Source organism: Sipha flava, unplaced genomic scaffold (genome assembly GCF_003268045.1).
Source record: "Sipha flava isolate LNK unplaced genomic scaffold, YSA_version1 275_pilon_pilon, whole genome shotgun sequence".
In the NCBI taxonomy this organism is placed as follows: Eukaryota; Metazoa; Arthropoda; class Insecta; order Hemiptera; family Aphididae; genus Sipha; species Sipha flava.
The window spans coordinates 1,193,168-1,210,566 of NW_020272940.1; the positions used below are offsets into that span (position 1 = coordinate 1,193,168).

The 17,399-nt window shown below is 28.3% G+C and overlaps 1 protein-coding gene across 4 annotated transcripts in view; it reads left to right on the plus strand.

Annotated features, from left to right (window-relative positions):
• Nucleotides 1-17,399, plus strand: part of LOC112685382 (intraflagellar transport protein 172 homolog) — a 154,160-nt gene that overhangs the window by 54,695 nt on the left and 82,066 nt on the right. For all 4 annotated transcript variants that reach the window (XM_025557236.1, XM_025557238.1, XM_025557237.1 and 1 more), the window contains 3 exons: nucleotides 4,862-4,980; nucleotides 6,864-7,042; nucleotides 9,544-9,687. In XM_025557236.1, the coding sequence (XP_025413021.1) occupies nucleotides 4,862-4,980; nucleotides 6,864-7,042; nucleotides 9,544-9,687 (442 nt within the window). The remainder of the gene's footprint in view (nucleotides 1-4,861; nucleotides 4,981-6,863; nucleotides 7,043-9,543; nucleotides 9,688-17,399) is intronic.

Genomic DNA, 17,399 nt, shown 5'->3' on the forward strand with positions numbered 1-17,399 from the left:
TTTACGAGTGATTATGTAAGTTTTTATTTCGGAAGGTGATTCATTTATTTTACTAGTTACCATAAGTTCTACCATTTCATATTTTCTTATGTTGTCTTTTAATAACTTTAGTGATGAATTATCTAATTACCCCATGTATCTGACAATATTTGGTTTAAGACCCTTCATTACATATCGAGTTATTTCTTGTTGGACCATTACAGAATCTATGCGTCTACAAAGTGATTCAATTTCATTAATATATGCCATAGGTAGTTCATCATCTAATTGCTTTCTTTTCTCGAGTAGTAATCAAAGTATATCTTTATGAGCAATGGGTTCGAATTCATTTCAAAGTTGTTTTTCTAAATTAATCCATTTATTACAATTTTGATTTTCGATGTTTTCATAAAAAGTTAGTGCTGGGCCCTCTAAAAATGCAGGTATATATTATAATTTTTTTAGTTCAGTCCAACCATTAATGGTTGATGCTCTTAATGGTCTGCTCTTTGATATATTTTTTTTAAAATTCATCTATGCTCCTAGATGAAGAACCAGAAAATGTACTAGGTATAAAATAGGGTTTTTTACTATCGATTGTATTTAATTTTTGACAATTTTCATTTATTGTTACGAAATCGTTCGAGCAAAATTCACCGTTTAAATATTTTACTAATCTATTTTTAAGATCTGCAAATGTTCCTACACTATTTCAATTTCATTTATTTAATTCTAAAATAAATTGAGGTTTTTTTAAATTTGTTTATTTCAATTAACAATGAAGCAAAAATTGGTTCTTCTATTTCATTCTCCTGATCACTATTATTTTGTAACATTAGCAATCATAGGCGCCGACTTATATATTTTAGCACGGGGACAAATAAAATATTTATCCTATTGTTCATGAATATTATTCCAATTCTCTTTATTGGGTTCAAATAAATGAAAATAAAAATAAAAATTACATGAAATTATGAAAATACAATTTATTTTCTAACTTAATTACAATACATTACATTTTATGATGACAATTTTACAATCTAAAATTATATTTTTTTCAATTTAAAAGTATTTCTTCTTGTCATGCACTTATTTATGAACATATTTCCTATTTTGCTTAGGTCTAAAGATTCTGCTACTGTGTTATGGCAATTTAGAAATGCCAGATCATTTAACCTGGTCTGCGTCATTGTACTTCTGGTATAAGTTTTTAACCTCCTCAACATAGAAAAAGATCGTTCGGTAGTACATGTAGTAACTGGTATTGTTAATATCAATTGTATGCATTTCCTGAGCTCTGTTAAATGAATGACTAAATACGATTTATTTTTAAAAATATTTAATATATCTGCGAATGATGAAACAATTAATCCTTGGCCTTTAATTATATCATGAAATATATCTCTATGAAGTTTTAGCTTATCAATATTTATATCATCCTTGTAAAATGTACATATTATTTCGGGTGATATTTTTGGATCAATTAAAAACATTTCCACATTACATAAAAATGATCGAATTTCAGAGTTAAATCTTAGTTGTAAGCCAGAAAGTATATGATCAATGATTTCTTTATATATTTGATTATATTTACTTTCAGGTGAAAATTCAAAGGACTTTGTTACTCAGTCTTCATATTTTTGAGGTTTTTTTCGTTTTCTAGATTCCTTTGGTGCATCTAATTTTAAATCTGACCATTCTTTCTTTGCAGATTTCCATAAAATGTGAAATTTATCTCTCAAATTTGAAATAGTATCTTCTAAAGTATTCAAAATTTGAACAGAAAGTTTAAAATCTAATGATTTACTTTGCAATACTGTATTTGTAGTCTTCATGTGTTTAAAAATACTTATCACTATTTTAAGCATTATATAAGTATCTGCAGTTTTTAATTGTTTGAAAAATCCATTTGCCTTTGAACCTGCATCATTGTGTTCAGTTTTTGAAAAATCTGACAAAAATGTTAATAGCTCATTGTAGTTATCCATAACAGAACACAGAGATGTATATCGTAACGTACATCTAGTAGGACAAAATGGTCTTAGAGATGTCATATTTTCGTCTTTTTGATTCGTTTTAAACCAAGATAGTCTCTTAGGTGATTGTTTAATAAATGTAATTAATTCTCTTATAAAATTTAGTACATCTCTAGCATTTTTTACATTTCGCATACCATCTTGGGTAACAAGATTTAAAGAATGAGCTTGACAGTGAACAAACAATGCTCTTGGTTCAATTTATTTTATTCTAGCTTGTAATCCTTTATGAATTCCAGAAACATTGCTAGCACCATCAAAACATTGTCCTCTAATATTATAAAAATCTAATTCCAATCTACACAAAATATCTTTCAGAATTTTGAAGAGTATCAGAATCTGTTTTAGGCGTTTCGTAAAAACCCATAAAATATTCTTCGATTTCCAACGATTCTTTGTCCACTGTTCTTAAACAAAACGAAATTTGTTCTTTGACAGTAATATCACTAGTTTCGTCTAATAAAATGGCATAAAATGTGTTTTCTTTAATTTGTTTGATAATATTTCTAATGACTTCTAATGACAGCATGCTAAGAATTTCATTAATTATATCGTGAGAAATCCACTTATATTTTGTTCTACCTAACCAGTTATTTAATTCAGTCGAATCTTCCGATCGAAGTTTTAATAACTGATTTAAATTTGCAGATTCGTCTGTATGCCCTCTTAATGCTAAGCCTTGTTTTGCCAAAAAAAATACTGAAGATATTATTTTATCAAGAGCTAATCTAGATTCTTCCATAGACTTTTTATGACTATCCGATATTTGTGCATATATATTTGCATTTGTTTTAATAAAAGAGTTTTTAACTACATTAGTTTTGTGCAATTCTGAATTTTCGTGCATATTAAACCTTTCAACAGCTTTTTTCCAGTTATTAAAACCCTCGGAAATAAATACAGAAACATTATTATTACTATTATTACTCATGGATCTACACAATTTGCAAAAAGCTTTATCATCGATTTTATTATGTTCTAACCAGTCGTATTTATTTAACCAAGATGCTAAAAATTTTCTTTGTTTTAAAACATCTATAGAGGACGAATTATTTCCATAATCAATTTGATTATCACAATTTAAATTTATGTTAGAAGTGGAAGTAGATGAAGATAAACTATTATCAGAATTAATAAGGCTATTAGAATCAGAATTGTTTTTTCGGAATAGTTTTTTTTTGTACATACTTCCACATAGACATAATGAATTATTTTGTGTCTGAATTACTTATTTGGTATGCCCTTCAAAAGTTAAATAATTTTTAACTCATATATTAAATAATATGGTCTATAAAGAAAATATAAATTACCTTAGTGTTGTCAATCTGCGAATAAAGCACGTATGCTTCGTATGGACAGCGACAGTAAAATGATCAACTACTGAACTACATAATGTAATACTCAGTATTCAGTTATCAGTACTGTATAAATGTAGAATAGTCAATATAATTTAGAAGAAATGAAAATACCATAGTACAGGTTATAAATAATTCCAACTGAAGACATTGTTATTAAGTTTCAGTTTGTGCGTGTGTATAAAGTACATATATAGTTATCACACAAGTCTTTTGTCATTACCGTGACTATTAGGCATTTCTAATTGGAGCTATATACATTATACATATATATACGTTATCTATAATTTGTGGTATCTTATGAGTTATGTTCAGCTATTTTTAGATAATTTGTCCTTTTGATAAACATTTTCATATCGATATCGAAATTCAATAGCTTATAATAATAAGTAATAACCAAATAATTTTTTTCACAAAAGTGAAATGCTGTTTCTACGTTTTACCACCCATTAAAATCGAAGAACGGGGCAACGCCCACGTTGAAATTAAAGTACAGGGGCAATTGCCCCCGTTGCCCCCGTGTAGTCGGCGCCTTTGCTAATAGCAATTATTATATTTGTTTCTTTAATTAGTTAATTACAAATAGTTGTTTATTTATTTAATTATTTTATATTATATTGATCATACATTTTAAAATTGTGTTATTAATATGAGAACAAAATAACAAAATATATTATTTTTAGTATAACATAGTTTATAAAGTTATTATTATAATAATTATAAGTAAGAAAAGAGAAAATTGAGGTATAAATTCGTTTTTATTTTTTTATTGTTATCTTGGGGATTTTAAACGCGGTAAGAGCCACTAGTTGGGCGCCACTTTGTAATGATTTAAAATGTTTTAACTTTATTTTATATGGGAAATATTTATATGTTTTTTTAAATCATTACTTATTATATTATAAATAAATAAAATTACCTCTCTGATGATTGTGTCGACCTGCCTATTGAATCTTTGTTTTTTACTGACAACCGTTAGTTAGGTTTGACAACGGTTTTTTATATAAGCTATTATGTAGGTAGGTACGTTGAAAGTTCATTATGTGGTAATCTCCCGTTTCCTTCTAAATTCGTTTTATTCTGTAGATATGTATTTTGTTAAATAATTGTATTGTTTAACATCATTCCCGTTAGATTAATTTCGAAATAAATATTTATATTATATTTATGATTTCAAATAAACCCCAGCGGTTACCTATATGGTTTAAAATGCATAAAAGTTAAAAGTTTAAAATACGATAAATAAAATGTAATAATAAATAACGAAAAGATCAATAAACATAGTGAAACAAATATTTTCAGTTTCTCAAAAGTTTTTCCAAAACTAACATATTGTGTAGTAGATTATAGATTAGAATGAAATCAATCTTGTATTTTGAGCAATAAGTCTAAAAGTCTTCCACGATTTGTCATTTAAGCTTTAAAAACCTCATAGAAGTGCCGTCCGTGATTTTATACCTGTGCTTATGTAATGTATATATATTTTTTCAGAACCGAGTTTGTAAATCCTCATTTGATCAGTGTACGGTTGAATGAACGGAAACAATTCAATTCCAACGAAGAAAACAAAAAACTCGCTTATTTGCTGGACTTAAAGACAATTTGTATCGGTAATAGAAAAATACATTTTACCATCATTGTCAAATTTCCTTTTCTCATTTTTTTTCTTATACTATGTAGCTTAAAATCAAAGAGCTGCTATATCTCATTGAATACAAATTTATTACTAAATAAAAAATATATTTGCATATATACTCAAAAGTTATATGAGGCTACTAAAATATATTTTAGAATTGTTGTAAACAATAACGAAAGTATAATAAATCAAAAGCATGAAAACTATTTAATTTCTTAGGTACCTAGTATAAATGTGTTTTTTTTTGTAATATTTACATTTTTTGCGGGTTAATCATGTGAATCTAGTGTTTAAACTAAAAAAAATGTAGTAATTCTTAACATATACATTACAAATGTAGTTATATTTTTTAACGCATAACATTTTTTTATAGGGTAATTTTTTATTATTATTTAGAAAGCTACTAATTTAAAATAACAATTCTTCGAAAAAAATTTTTTTTTTTTTAATTTTTTATATAATGATTATAATTTATGTTATTTCATTTCATATGACCATAACACTTATCAACTATTAAATTAAAATCAACCGTCGGACTTCAAATAAAACGTATTTTAATTTAATACAAACTAGATAAAAACTTAGTCATAACATAATAATAGTTGTATTTGTAAGTACTGTTAATAAGATAAGTAAACTTCATCTAAATTTTAAATGAAAAACAATTAAATAACACGTGGAAGGAAATGGATATATTTGAATAAAATATTCTGGTCAATCATCAAATCATCTTTTTTTTTACGATTTATAAAGTAATAAAATGAGAAAAATAGTTTATTTGGTTAAAAAAATAGATGTAACGAAATATTAAAACAATAGCAAAACATTATGGAAAATATTTGATCAATTTGTTGACGCATATACACCAATATTATACATAAAAATCTGTAATTCTTAATGACCTAAAAACTTATAAATTAAATCCATAAACGGAAGTATTGAATCATATAGTTATATAGTTATATGTTATTTATATATTGGTCAAGAATATACTACCGCACTATATGTTTTCATCAATAATTAATCAAATGAATAACATTTGTCATATAACTATTGATTTACAACTTTGTGTAGTCGTCGAAGTTTCTTCCAAAGTTCGGTACAACTATCAAGTTTATTGGTATTTAACGTACCTAGTCAGAAAATCTGAAGATAAGTTTTGAGTAACTCGAATAACTACAACATAGTCGTTTTAATTTTTTCTGATTTGATTAATTTTTACCAATTATAAAATAAGTACTGGAAAAAGTTACTTTTTCGTTTTATGGTCAATGTAAAATTTTCTTTGCAATTGCATACATTTAAACCCAATACCTGAAACTTTCTTAAATTAAAATTAAAAATTTCAAATAATATTTTAATTTGTGTTTAAAACCAAACACAAGAAACGTTTTGTTAATTCACACTCAGAAAATTCTTTGTTTTCCTTATTTAATTCATATATTACTTACACGTAGTTACTTATAATTTAACATTTTATTAATGATGCAACACGATACCTGCAGTTTCTTAAAAACGTGCGTATATTTCTGTATATATTTAATTATTAAAAAAATTGGATATTAAATTTTTAAACATTTAACTACATTACCCCACAAATATTTGAATCGTACAACGTAGTACTGATTTACTTTATTTACATTTATTTGATAATAACGGAACTCTTATTAAGCATAATAATTAAATGTCATAGTTGCAGAGATTCTACAAAGTCCAATTGATTCAAAGTATTAATATGTAAATAAAAGAAATGTTGTTCCATACAAATATTAATGTTGAGCACTTGATTTAAAAATAGTTGAAGCACTTTATGTTCCCCACAACGATAAATATTGTAATAAGTTGTTAACCTTTCAGTGGACTTAGTTGTGGGAGTGGTTGATCTGCAGATTGGACATGGATCGAAAATTGACTGGCTTGAGCTGAATGAAACTGGACACAAACTACTATTCCGTGATAAAAATGCTACATTAACACTTTTAGATGCCCGAACTGGCCACAAGGAAATATTATTGAATGGATGCTCTTTTGTACAGGTATAATACTACGTCGACGTTCCATACTGAAATATCAATTACAATAAAAAAACATATATTATTGTAAAGTAAAAAAATTAGACAAAAACTCATATCATAAAAGAGTTTAAATATTTAAGGTGGTGTGCATTTCCAGAATAAAACAAGATAGACATTGGTTTGATACAAAAATGTTAAATATCAAGTTCTCGTATAATACTTTAATTTTGTTCTCTTAAATGTATTTTCAAGGTGCATATTTTTACGTTTATGATGCCATAAAAGTTTTATTACACTATTGTTACCTTTATCAAACACATTACAGAACGAATAAGGGAACACAGTTAAATAAAATATATTAAAAAAAGCATAAATGCAATTAATCGGTCATATTTTATTTATAAACGTATGCGAGTTATTATACGAGTATATAAATATTATATACAATATATATATATATATATTCCATTTTTTTTGGAGAAATTCTAATGACAGATAAATGTGCCATATCATTTTTAAAATTGAATATTTTATAAATACAATTACAGTAATTATGACATTTCTTTTTTTTATCGAAGCTATATAAACTGTTTGCACAAAAATAACATATACTAACCTGTTAATTTTATTCTATAGTATCTCAATATTGTTTAAATTTGTAACTACTTCCAGACATCTCGAAACTTTAAACAATATTTTTCCATATTTAATTTAATAATGTTGTTTGGGCAACAATGGGTTTTCCACATTTTCATTATCAGCGGTATTGCGTCTAGAACATTCTAGAAGTGCTCGCCGCCATCCCCCTACCCACCCGCGCCTTAATAACAACCGGTCACGTGTGTGATCGCACTGCGACCTTTTATTTTCATTTTTATTCCGACATAGCCCACATAGGCGGTCTACGTGTGTATAACGGGGTGTTTTGTGTCGCCTTGTCGTGTCCGTTTGTCGTTTCGCGTAGCGCGCACATAACGCGGTCGTTTGTGTCGCCTTGTCGCGTTCTTAGGTCGGTCTTATCGCCATTTTCTTTGGCGTGTTCGCGTGTGCGTTGCCGCGTCTGACTCCGCGGTCGTTGCGCGTGTTTATATTGTACCACGAGGAAGCGGTCCTGTTTGGTGTTACCATCGATGTCATATTATATCACCGTCCGGTCGCGATCATCAACTACCGACGCGGTCAGGTGACAGTCGGATTTTCGGTATCGTTATCAAGGATAATCATTATTATCATTACTTTATTATCACAGTTGTTGCATTATCATTAAATAGTATTTTCATTTTATTATATTGTAAGTGGGCGCCTACCTTTCATTATTATTATTATTATTATCATTATTATATTTACAATTGCAAAATACAGTCCTCTTTTTTTTGTATACATAAAGCCTATCGGTGTTTTATATTTATGATCATATAACTTTGTTAATCCCCTTTCCGGCATCATTAATACACGGCTCCAAACCACCTGCTGAGTGAACAGAAACGGGAAGTGGTCCGAACACAAATGCTGTTGTATTTTATATAACACGCCAGAATATGATATGTCATATTTAATTCATATACAGCTAACAGCAAGTACAGTTTGAAGGAATTAATAAAAAATGAACGTAGGTACACTTGAAATATTGGCGTAGCGTATATTAGCGTACTAATTTATTGACCAAAATTATTATGATTATTTTCGATTGCCCACTGGTACCGTTCAATAAACATTTTTAAATCCACTGATCTGTAATTAGATAAATGATTGAAAATAATTCAGTCAAGCGGTTTTCCTGTCCTGAGCGTTGTATCGATTGGCATTGAACGACTTTCCCTCACAGAAGAACAAAATATATTTTAATTTAACTTAATCACTTGTGAAACTAAGATTAGCCTGTTTTTCGAATACAAGTTCTCTGTCGATAAAAAATTATATAAACCACACAGTTTTTTTTTTTTTTTTAAAAAAAAAATTGTACGTTCGATTTTGACGTTTTAACGTCGAAATCTTCGCTGTTATAAGAACATTAAGTATTTCGATCACGAGATTCGGATTCTGGCCGAAACCTTATCGGCCGTACACCTTCCACTAACGCATGTAGTCAAGAAGCTTGGTCGAGACCAGACCCTTCGGCGTAGACTAACCTAACCGGCACAGAACGTTGATCATCGGTTATAACTAAATATTACAGATTATTCTTTGTTGCCTACGGTAGTAATTAAGTATGTTTGAATGTTTGAAATGATCTCTATTGTAATTGCTGCAAAATCGAGTACCTTATTTTGTGAAAACGTGTGATAGGCGAGTAGTCATAATAACGGACACAAACTTATAAGTAAAAAAAAAAAAAATCTTGGAGAATTGGGGAAAATTACCCTATTCTCCCTCCCCCTCTTTACTTATACTAATACGCTACTGGAAACAACCCTGGTACAGATATATTATATATACACATACACACACACGCGCACACGCACACGCATATATACATATATATTTATATAATATTAATGTTGTTTTGTATTTTCTGTGAACAGTGGGTGATTGGAAGCGATGTTGTCGTGGCTCAGGGACGACAAGGGGCTTGCGTCTGGTACAATATTGACACGCCCGACCGCGTAACCGTGTTAACGGTGATCGGCGATGTAATGTCCGTTGACAGGATTTCGGGCAAGACAACGGTAAGTCGTAAGACGAAAACGCATTATCGGTACGCTGCTGCTTCAGCTTCGGAAACTCTCCGTCCGTCCGTTCGTGTGTTGTAATTAAAAACCGGATTTATATGCATTTTAATTGTGAAATATGCTTACAAACATGCACTAAAAAATATTCATTATATACAAGAAAAAAATGCAAAAGATGCAAAATTAAATGTCTTTTATTAAAATATTCATGAACAATAATTAAGATGTATAGATTGTAAATATGCAATACAAAATTGTAATTTGTCGAACTTAAATTTAATTTTTAATAACTGATACATGGTAAAAAAATATTTGATTGAAATTAAGTAGTAGATACATCGGTGGTATAAATAGGAAAAAAGTACAAACAATTTAATGTAGTATGTTAGTTGGAAAAACAGTAAGTTATCAAAGTATGTTCCATGGTTATTTCTGTGAATGTATGATGGCGATCTGTAAGAATGTACTTGTAGGATGAAAAACTACATTCAACATCGATACTGGTTATTGGAATATTTAAAATTGGCTAGTATATATGGCGATTGATTTGGAACAGATAAATCGTTGAAATTAGCACTGTCACCTTGAAGTATTTTCGAAATTTCTTTTAAAACCATTAATCCTTTATTTTTATTCAAAACGTTTTTATATATTGTTTTAATTATTATACTATTTTCACTAGTAGGAAATTCATTGACAGAGTTTTTCACTTGTTCTAAAATATTTAACGAGTCTACCAGGGACAAATTAGAGGTTTCATGCTTTTTAATACTTTCAACAATATATAAAAAATTTTCTCTAATATAAGCAAAATCAAATTTTACATTTAATTTTTTTAAAATTGATTTACAATTTTAAATGGTTTTTGCACCATCTTCTAAATTTTCAATTACATTTTTGAACTCTTCAAAATGATCTATGTAAAATAAGGCGGACTTCAGCCAAGTACCTCAACGGGTAATTATTGGCTTTGATGGTAAAAATGTGTAGTTGACAAAATTTCTTTAAGTAACTGAATTCTTTATGGAGCATTTGAGAAAATCTTTTTTTCCATTATTAATTAAACCATTCATATCACGAAAAGTATCAATAATTTTTTCGGCAATTTGGTGAAAACCATGAGCGACACAAATTACATGTACAAGATTTGAATAAAATGGTTTTACATTTTGTGCAACTTTCGAAATATAAGGGGTAGCATCAGATAACATCAACAAAACTTTATCATCATTGTTACCTTCGGGGCACAATAGTATAATAGAAATGTTTACAAATCGTGCTATAGTTAAATTATTTGTTTTTTCGTGAACTTTCTATGTTAAAAGATACGGTTTAGAAGGTGAATCTGCATTCAATTTATCAACAATAAAATTTGTTCCATATTATACTCAAGGATCAGTAGTTTCATCAATAGAAAAAAAAATGTACGAGCTACCTATGTATTCCAGAATATTTTGTAAAACGTCTGTATAACGTTCATTTAAATAGTTTTTTCTTAATATACTTTCATTTGGTATATGTTTATTTGTGTACTTTTCCAAAAAAGATTTAAAGTTTTTATTTTGTATTTTATGTAGAGGTATGTTTGAAGGAATTAATGTACCTATTACAAAGTTCTTTGAAAAATTGTGATTGATTTTCTATAGATGTTGATACTTCGCGAACAAAGGTTTGTTTAGAAGATTTTTTCAAACATTTTTCATGCAAAAATTATTTTGCATGTAGATCAATTAGACATTTTTTTCTGCTGCTTACCGGTTTTTGACAATGCTGACAGAAAACTGTTGTATTATTTAAAACTTTTAAAACCTCACCAGAAATATTGTATGGCTCAATCTATTTTCTAATTGGTAACAGTTTTGAATTCGGGATTTCGAGCATTTAAACTGTTTAAAAATTAATTGGTAAATTACAAAATGATTTTAAGCGAAAAAATACATACAGTGTACACTCAACACTCACTTGGCTACAACGAAATTCTAACTAACAACAATCGTCTTGTATAAATGTAGCAGTGGTTGTAATATCGTGGTTTAATAATAATTATATTTGTTGTTTCGAGAATTTTATCAACAAAATTAGATAAAATAGGTAAATCCACTATAAAACTCTAAAAACTATAAAAGTCTCCATTATAAAACTCGTACAACCAACTTGATGGAAGTTAAGTAACCTATTTATAGAGTCCGAATATTATTTGAGCCGTAAAATATTTTATATTATATAAACGTATCTGTAATCTGTTATTTTTGCTCAACACCTTTTGGATCCTTAAGTGTATATTTGTACGTTGTTTTGTTAAAATATGCAAAAATATGCAGAACATGCACTAACCTCAGAATATGCAAAAATATGCAATATAAAATGTTTATATTTAATCAATCAAGTAATGATTTATGGACACTCATTGATTATGTGTATATGATGATGTTGAAAATAACAACATGCATTTTATGCAAAATCCTGTTTTTAGTTGTAACGTGTGGTCGAGTTCTAAATAAATGCATAGCGGTATTATCATAAGCGTGTACGAATTTTCCGTATGACCGCTACATTTTGTTGAAACGATTACATTTTTTTCGAACCGGGGGAAAAAAAAATTATAATTTTGCTTCTGTCGAACTCGTAATACGAATCATTTGTAACAACAATTACGGATCCGTCGCGTTTGTATTACTTCAATATACGAATATTAAACGAAAACGTAACGGTTTACCACTTTTCGGTTTAACTACCCTCTAAGCATGGACAATATATCTCCGATCGTACTCATCGACCGCGCAGCGGATGCACGCATTGTACGATATGTGAAGGGTTAAACGATTTCTATATTTTTTTATATATAATTTTTCGAATTCAGGTAAAAATGCAATTATTTCCCTCGTAGACACTTTGAACCGTTTTTACAATATAAATGAGTTTTCAAAAATTAACGAATTCCCGAAACACGCCATCGTTTTTACAAGTTCCTAAAATTTATTTATTTATTTATTTTTTATTAATAAATAGTTTTTGACAGTTTTGACAAATCTAATGTATTCTTTTTTTGCGATTTTCTACTCGTAAACGTAACTTTGTACTATATTATGCAAAAAGAATGCTTGAAATACCGCAACAACTTAATATCATTTTTTTCCCTCCTAATCAAAATCAGAATGATAATAAATAATTGTTTATACAATATGTTCACAATCATATTAAATAAACGTTTAAAAATATTCTTCTAGAGGAAAAAATAAATGTAAAGTTGATGTTTTTCAAAGGTGAACTATGAAATCTTTGTCCCAAAATTATATTTTTATTAATGAAAACTGAAATTACTTATAAGGTAAGTAATCAATTATAATATTAAAGATTATTCAAAAAAACAATTCAATTAAATTAATCTTAATTAATCCCATAGTTAAAACCTGTATATTATAACAGATATGTTTTTACTATAGGATTAATAGAACTAATAATGTAAAATAAGGAAATGCTTCATAGGTCACTAGAATGGAACGTCCTATGATATGATATTTTGAATATAACTATTATCACTTCACATAAAAACAGTTATCCGTAAATAACGTATTTAAACATTATATTTCAGTATAGGAGCACGCAAGACATAAACTAAAATAAATAAACAATTGAAAACGTGTATTAAATAAAAAAAGCTGAACAATTTATATCAGAAAACGAAAGAAATATGTATAACGTTTGATGCTATAATGTTTTAATTAAATAAATGATTTAATTTCAGAGAATGAAAGCTTTAATTTTGAAAACTTATAACAATTAACATTCTCAAAATTTTAGGTAAATCTATACTAATATTTTAAATATGAAGAGTTTGTTTATTTTAACGCGCTAATATCAGGAACTTTTGGTTTGAATTCAAAAATGATTTTAGTGTTAGCTAGTCCACTTATTGAGGAAGGCTATATAGGCAGTCATACAATAGGAGTAGATTAATAAAATATTTTGCAAACAATCAATAATAAATATTAGTAATGTACACCACTATATAAAAATCCACAATAATATTCCTACTGAAAACTCTCTGATGTAGTAATAATTTTTTATGATTTAAAAAAGAGTGTTTAGAACTCGAATAATCCATTTTTCGCATTATTTTTACACTTTTTTTTCTTCTTATTCTTTTTACCCATATAATTAATATAATCACATTCAGTATTGTGTATACTGAATTGTTTATAATACTTTCTTTCTACTTTTTTCTTATATATTTTATACAATTGGTATGATACACCTGTAATTGTAATTATATTAAAAAGGCTTAGCTCGTATATATTCTCAAATAAAATAAAATAATTGGTTAATTCTTAAAGAAGATTATTAAATCTTAGAAAAATTAATTGAATTGCCGAAAATATTAATGTAATATAATTATCGTATGTATAAAACTAAATTACCGGCAATCGTATTTATGTTTTGTAACTTGAAAACAATAGCCATTTATTATTAATTTACTATTAATATATATTAATGTATAATATATTTATCGTTGTCATATCGCGAAGCATTAGATGTGAATAACTGCCGTTGGAACCTTCTATGTGTGTATGTATGGAAAACAAAATAACAGAACTTAATAATTGATAATAATAATAATTATTGATGCAGAATTGTGAGTTTATTATTCGGAAAGAAGTTTCTATGTCGTAAAAAGTTCAGTTGAGGCATATATTATATATATATAGACTTACGTAATAAAAGCACATCGACCAAAGTCTTATTTTCTCAAGATTTTCGTAAAATCTAGCCAGTTAGAGTAAAAGTAACGAAAGCTGATGAAGCCAATGCATTGACAAAGACATTTTGTATTTTATTAGACAAAACTAAATTGAAACTTACAACTAATATCAGGATTTTTTTGAACAAAGTCATGGCATTTTTGCTGATGCTTCGTATTGATAATGGTCAGTCACTGACTATAAATGTTAAAACTCATTTGACTAATATTTATTTTTTTAATGTCTAATTTGGAGGACCTGATTGAAATGTTTACCCGGAAACATCTAACGTTTCTACTAAGACGTTCATTTGGTTTCAGGAAAGAACAATATTTTCACTAACTAACGAGCATTTCATTGAAATAAATGACATGGTACTGTTAAGGTTCAATGCACCAACAAAAGTTTACTATCCAGTTGATACTCTTTTCGATAGAGTGGTATATTGTCCTACTGAATTTTTCGGTAAAATACGATTGAGAACGTTATTTTTGGTAACTCGATTGAGAATGCTCGAGTTTTTTTTCCAACGTTGCCAAATATAATCGATTGATAATATGAGCACAATAATATGTTGATATTTATCGGACTTTTATCGGATTAGCTGGATGTTAATAGTAACTTAGATATCAGATACAAGAGAATGACGGTTAGGCTTTTCAGTCGTCGCACAAACTATTTGTCTATTCGTATTTGATATTTTTATAAGTTCTACCATTGATTATAGAATAGATAGATAGTCCATGGTATAGAGATATTAGGCTACTAAAATTATGTTTGTTCTAGCTGCCGATAGAATGCGTTGTATAAAAGAAAAAATAATTATTTTACAATCTGTATAGATAAATACAGAACGAACGTCGAGCGCTGCCGCACTGGGCGGAGCGGGCCACGGGTGCTCAGTATTGCATTGCGCCATTGCGGTCAGAGTTATTTATACATTTTATTGATATTTAATTCCTAGCACTCGTACCTAATGATTTACTATTTTAAATGATATGATTAAATTAATAATTAAATATGATTAAATCCGTTTACGGCGGAATTTTACAGATTTTACCGAAATTACTCAGAACAGTTTTTCCTCATTTCTGGAAAAACTATGGAGATTTTCGAAAAATGACCTCCCTAAATTACCGTCTCAGTCCAGTTTCGAATTATTAATGTTAATTATTAATGCCTACAATAATTTTCAGAAAACATTCTATACTTCACTTCAATAATTTGAGTAGTGAAAATTAAATACCAGGCACCAGATACCTTTTCAATTATTTAAAGTTTGGAAATGTTTTCTTCGACTTTCCTCAAGTTAAAAATTGGCACTTGTTACCAGACATTTTTAAAATTGCTCACAAGACGTAAAAGTAATAAAAAATAAAGTACGTAACGAATAACAATAAGGCAAAATACTTAGAATATAAAACAAGCAAGACTTTTTTTCATTGACAAGTGACAATTGCAGAGAAGACTAATCGTAATTCGTATGTTCACAGAGTAAACCGTAAAATATTGACGAAATAATGATAATAAAATAATAATCGCTAATTTTATCGATTATAATGGGAATAAATATAATGGTACTTCAATTTTTCATTTTACATGAAAAATAATTCTATAAATAGAACGACGGTATTTTTCGCCGACCCTGCATGATTGCCTTCCCGTCTTCATGACTATCCATGATACAGGAACCACCACCTCGTATCCTAGCTCCCACCGCGTTCGTCGTTCATCTACCTATGAGAGAGGTACCACTTCCTTACATCCCAGCGACGCCAGCGCTCCATAGCGGTTGCATCTTACGATTAGTCGCCAAATATTAACATTACGTTGACCATCTATCTATTCTATAATCAATGGTTCTACATATTTTACAATTTTTTTTATACATATATACACTATACATGTATTAGATATTTTTATAAGTCCATACATAGTCTACATATTTTTAGTTTTTTATATTCATATTATTAGGCGCTTATTTGTATACGACTATAATTATTAATATATGACTTTTTTCAAGAATATTTATTGTATGTATACTGAATTTTTCAAAAGTTAAATTATATAGCAACCTATGGCAACGTTGCACATAAATTCGTTTTCAATAATCGTATCATTTTTTTGGTTTTTTTTTTTTTTTTTTAGTCGGTGGTAAGTTATTTGTTAATTTTAAGTGTTCTCAATCGTTCGGCCAAAAAGGTATAACGTTCTCAATTGTTCGATAGCCGAATTTTTAAATTCTTTAAATCCTCCGTGAAATCCACAACATAAATTAATTTCAAAGGTAGGTAACCTAACCTAACCCTAACCTTTGGAACTTATGTCCACCAACATTATTCAATGGCACAAGATTATGAATAAAATCTTTAAAAAATTGTCCTTATAAGCATATAATTTTTACTAGCTGTGGAGCTGGAAAAACAGTTTTGATTCCTAGAATACCAATAAAACCAACTTATCTACCATACCAATATAAACGGCTTCAATTTCTCGTATAACTATGCTTTTCAATGATTATCAATAAGGTAGGGGAGAATGGGGGAATGATGGTCAAGGGGTAATTGTGGTCACCTTGATTATCATGAAACTATGGTTACTAAAAATCAGTTGACTACGTGTAATGATTAATTTTGTTATCAAAACCTTAAAATTAAAATATGGTAGTGATCAGTTAAGTTTTACCACCAATGAATTGTTATCAAAGTTTTTTCCACATTATCTTGTTAAAAATCGTGTTCGGAAAACGCTTTTCAAGGTAAGTTTATTTTATTATATTTTCCTTAGGTCGTAACTTAAATATCAAGTAATTTGTGAGGATTACGAATCTGTAATTGCAAATTTAATTAAACTAATCACCAATAAAAAAAAATATTATTTTGTTAAAAATTGCAGAATGGGGTATTCATAGTCAGTGCTTATGGGGTGATGAGAGTCATTTACAAAATGACTACTATTACACAAGACACA